The 4,844-nt window shown below is 33.3% G+C and overlaps 2 protein-coding genes across 2 annotated transcripts; one reads left to right on the forward strand and one right to left on the reverse strand.

Annotated features, from left to right (window-relative positions):
- Positions 1 to 952: 952 nt before the first annotated feature.
- Positions 953 to 1,749, reverse strand: LOC133523449 (endothelial differentiation-related factor 1 homolog). Its single transcript, XM_061859037.1, has one exon. The coding sequence runs from the start codon at positions 1,732 to 1,734 to the stop codon at positions 1,294 to 1,296; it is 441 nt and encodes a 146-aa protein (XP_061715021.1). The 5' UTR covers positions 1,735 to 1,749; the 3' UTR covers positions 953 to 1,293.
- Positions 1,750 to 2,030: 281 nt separating this feature from the next.
- On the forward strand, positions 2,031 to 3,736 carry LOC133523441 (uncharacterized). Its single transcript, XM_061859024.1, has 3 exons — positions 2,031 to 2,420; positions 2,536 to 2,706; positions 3,484 to 3,736. Exons 1-3 carry the CDS (start codon positions 2,267 to 2,269, stop codon positions 3,675 to 3,677), a joined length of 519 nt encoding a protein of 172 aa, XP_061715008.1. The 5' UTR covers positions 2,031 to 2,266; the 3' UTR covers positions 3,678 to 3,736.
- The last annotated feature ends 1,108 nt before the right edge of the window (positions 3,737 to 4,844 follow it).

The raw sequence follows: 4,844 nt of genomic DNA on the forward strand, positions 1-4,844 counted from the left end.
CCCAAAAAACCGCTCCGGCCGCAAGCCCGGCAAGCGGCGAGCCGAGCCCCGAGCCCACCGTTTACATACAGGTCTCGTGGCTCGGCTCGGCTAAACGCCTTAATATGTTTTTGTATCCAGATATATGAAGATTTAACTTAAATATATGTTTAATTTTAATTCGTTTATTCAGATTATATATAATTTTACAGTACATATGGTGCTACTTTATCTCATTAGAGCGAAAATTAGCATATTACGTTACTGTGTCGAACATTTAAAGGGCCATAAGTAATTCGCAACTCGTGTCGATATAAAACACTTCCTTCGGTCGTGTCGCCACTCGTTTCGAATTTTCTATTTTTCGCACTTGTATCGTAATGTACTATTAACATATTTTGTAGCCATTAGTTTAATTTAAAGTTCTTTAAATGTATGAAATCTAACATAATCAAATACAGACCTTTCACATAAGCCCGTAAACAATGAATTATTGGTATATGTCTTTCGGAACATTAGGCAGAAAAGTTTCAATTGGGTGGCAACATTGTTCGTAAGGCCCTCCTTATTGGTCAATCATGTGTCAGTGGCATTAATATTGCCAGTAAAGACTATACATTATAATATTTTTTTAGGTTAGGTACATACGTGAGATTGTATGTGGACCTACAAAAGTATAAATTATAATTACAGCAGATAATAACATTCATGTAAATTATGTACATGGGAGAATGTGTCAAACAACCAACAACCTTATGTAAATAGGTATTTGTTTCATTATTACACAACTTTATGCATCATAAGTTGACACAGCTGATTGAAACAGACGATGTCATGACTAGTTTTTTTTTAGATATATAATAAATATTATGTTTAATGGCACAAATTGAACAATTTTATACTGAAGATTGTGTTTATACAGTTATGTTATAATTAAAATGTATCTATCTAAAACAATAAATAAAACGACACCTGACTAATAATATCAGTTTACATCTTTCAATAGTTTTTCATGAGTACAAAAGAACCACAATATTAACCATAATTATATACCTATTACATTATTATTATGAATTATTACAGACATAGCTAATTTCACGAAAAGGCCTTTCCTGCAGGACCAAATCAACATAGAAAATTATTTTCGTGGTGGTAACACATCACAGATTAATCTAGATTGCGAAAGAAACATAAATGCTTGCTTACATCACTCAAGTTTTGTGATAGAACCACATCCAACAGCAAATAAGAGTTAGAAATAAAATGAATGTAGTTAACAAATCGGAGTATAGTCTTCGCCTCCCAGGGAATCCGTTATTTCTTTCCTCCAGGAGGCTGTAGTGGCTGGCCACGTTCTTTTCCACGAAGTTTTATTCCAATTGCTCTTTCAATTTTGCCAAGAACCAAGTTATTCGGAATACCGCGACCGGCTTCGTAGTCATTTACAATTTGCGGCTTCTCACAGATCTTTGTGGCTAAATCTTTCTGACTCATGCCCTTTGCTTGCCGCCCTTGCATGATAAGTTTTCCGAGGTCCAGTGGTATCTTCTCATGTTTTAATTCTTCAGTTTCTCTATCAAGTTTCGCCGTGTTTTTCGTGGTTCCATGCTGTTTATTAGTACCTGCTCCATATTTTTGCTGGGTGTCTACTGGTAAACCTTGACGGCGTGCGGCATTTACTGCTTGCTCAGTTTTTAAAGCTGATGCTTTCGGCGGTTTCTTGCGAAGAATAGTGACCGTATCCCAGTCTGACATATTTATACGCTAATAATTAATAACAAAGTAAGCTAAATTGAAACTTTGTCTTTAGCAAGATTTCGCTTTTCGCTTTGTTCTCGTCGTCTGGCCGCAAAAAAAAACAACTCGCAGTACAGCTACAGAGTAAGAAAGACAAAATGCACCATAGATTACAAATGTATTCCTGTCAAATATTTTTTTTTTAATCCACCACATACAGAACGGAATTCCGGCGCAGAGGCCCTAATGAAAGTTCAATATTCGTGTTTTGCGCTAGGCCCTCTAAATCAATATTCCTTGGCTCCATAGTAAAACGAAGGCCGTGTAGACTTCCCACGTCCTCTACGCTACTGTGTCTGGAATGTTCATTTTATTCTTTGGTATAGTGATCTGACGTTGTGTGAAAGAGGTTTAAGGCTACTTTAATTGAATGGTATTATTTTACCTTGCAACATAGATTTTGTTCATTGTCATTCATGTAATCAAAAATCAAACTAAAAAAACTAATCAATAACTGTAACTAATTTGTTGATATTTTATATAGTTACCAATGATCTGTGAAGATTCAGCCGATTCTGAAGAGGAAATTCTCGTTTTCGCGGAATTTGAGGATTCTATAAACATGGAAAACTACAGATCACTACATGTGCTTGGTATTAGTGGGAAAACCCCTATAATACAATTAGATGACACCATATTCACAGGTAGGTGTGTCATTTATAGAAATTAAGTTCTAGAATACCATCTTGCATCAATAATATCTAATCTATATTCATTTTTGTTAAATGCCAAATAAACCATATAATTATATCATTACAGGACAATTAGAAAGCCCCCTTGGAACATACATGTTCTTTGCCAGAGATCTATCTTCATCTAGTCTTGATCCTCTTTTTGACAAAGTGCCAAAGGAAAATATGAAGTATCTTTGTAAAACAGACAAATACCTCAAAATGAAGCATACTTACGTTACTCTTAGGGAAGGTGCAGGTAAATAGATAACATTTTTTACAGTACATATGGTGCTACTTTACCACACTACTGTGATGATTAGCACATTACGTAACTATATCGAAAATTTAAAAGGCCATATGAACTGTACAACCTTGTATGGTACATGGGTGAATAGGTAATTCGATACTGGGGTCAATTTAAAACACTCCCTTTGGTTGTGTTTTAATTTATCGTCACTTGTTTCGAATTTCCTATCTTTCACACTTGTATTGTAATATACTATTATTTAGCAACACATAAGAGTGCCAAGAACACTGGCATTGTAGCTCTCGAACCAATTTGCGTATGTTTTTTAATAGAGGGTCTTGTGTAATTATATCAGGTGAAAATAAAAGTAGCTGCATCCGAGATATTCTATTATCATTGGAAATAGTTGAATTAGAAATAAATACATTGTAAACTCTGCATAGTGATACTCAAGGAACTGGACATTTTATTTATGCTGTAGAGAGTTTTTGTTATATAAAGAGAAATTGATACTAAAGTGAATCAAATATAGCCAACAATTGTCAATTTTACAGGATGTGAATTGTTCTATCGAGTGACATTATATGTAGTTTAGACTGTATATACTGTTATTTGAGTGAATATGGCTATATGGTTAAGTGTGAGTAAAGTTTTGTTGATTATACAAAACAATGTGTTGAAAACATTCTTAAATACGGTCCAGTTCTAATCTCAATTTGCGATTTTTCATTGTGACATAAAAATTAAGGTTTCTTGTTTAATATGTCGAAATTAACTATTTTGCAGAAACAGGTGTTCAAAGTGAACCTCCAGAAGATGAAGCTAATTTGGTGCCATTAAATTTCAAGACAGTACAAGATGCAATAGATACCTTTAAAATAGAGTGGAAATCTAAATTACAAGAAGCTGACATTAAAGTGACCTCAAACTATCCACCATGTGAAGATCAAGATATGACAGATTTAGATTATAAGAGCTGATATAATATAAGGCAATTTTGTTTGTCATATTTTATTATGAATATATTTATCAATATTTATTCTCCACCGTTTATTCATTCATAGTAGAGTAGTAGTTTATTATTTATATATTTAAGAGTTTACTTGGAAAAATATAGGATTCATACACTATGTTTTTATAAAGTATGTTAAGAGGGAAGTATACCACAAAATGTTTTTCCACTTCTAAATGTTTTCCATTCTCCATGATTTTTTAGTATGTTATAGAAACATTGAAAAACTAGATTTGTAAGTTTTTCTTTTTTTTTAAATTTGCACATTTTTTCTTTTTTTTCAAAAAACTAAATCTATAAACCTAAAATATATTGAAGCGATCAACATAAAATCAAAGTGAATAGTTAAGATTTAGTTAGTGAAAAACGTTATCTCCCGCAATGGAATTTCATGGAAAAATTACCGTTAGATTCGAAACGCTATTCTTCCCTCTTAAGTGCTAATTAAATACACACTTTATCAGACCCGATTTCGGGCCCGAAAAAACAATATTTTTCCGTTTCACCAAATATCGGCACATAGTTTACAATATTTGAAATGTATAAAAATGGTTCATATGCAAAAATATCACACATTGAACATTTTTGGCAATTGTAGACAAAGTATTTTTTATATTTCAAATATTGTTAAAGATGTGCTGATATTCCGTGTAATAAAACGCTTATCAGGCCCGAAATCGGGACTGATTTCGCGCTCGATCTCGGGAAGTATGGATGTGATTGACGCTTTTAGTCAAATTTTCATTCATGAGTAACAAGACAAATTAAAAATAACTTTCAAAATGTCCAACACTCAAAATTGCATTTAGAATAAACTGCTTGTCCCTCTTCAATAGGGAACACGGGATCATGGTACTTATGTATATCAAAGAGCAAATCACTAATGTATATTTTGATATCAGGGGCCTACTGCGAAAATCGAAATTCGCAAATAGCGGGGATCTTTCTCTTTTACTCTCACTAAGACGTGATTAGTGATAGAGAAAAATTCTCGTAATTGACGAACTTCGATTTTCGCAGTTATAGCCAAGGCCTGATAAAGTGTGGATGTAATTGGCAATGTGGTCATAGCTTTACACAATATTGCCAATATAAGAAGTAGACTGTAACCTGGCAACATTCAATAATCAGAAAT

The sequence above is a fragment of the Cydia pomonella genome, chromosome 1 (assembly GCF_033807575.1).
Source record: "Cydia pomonella isolate Wapato2018A chromosome 1, ilCydPomo1, whole genome shotgun sequence".
Taxonomy (NCBI): domain Eukaryota; kingdom Metazoa; phylum Arthropoda; class Insecta; order Lepidoptera; family Tortricidae; genus Cydia; species Cydia pomonella.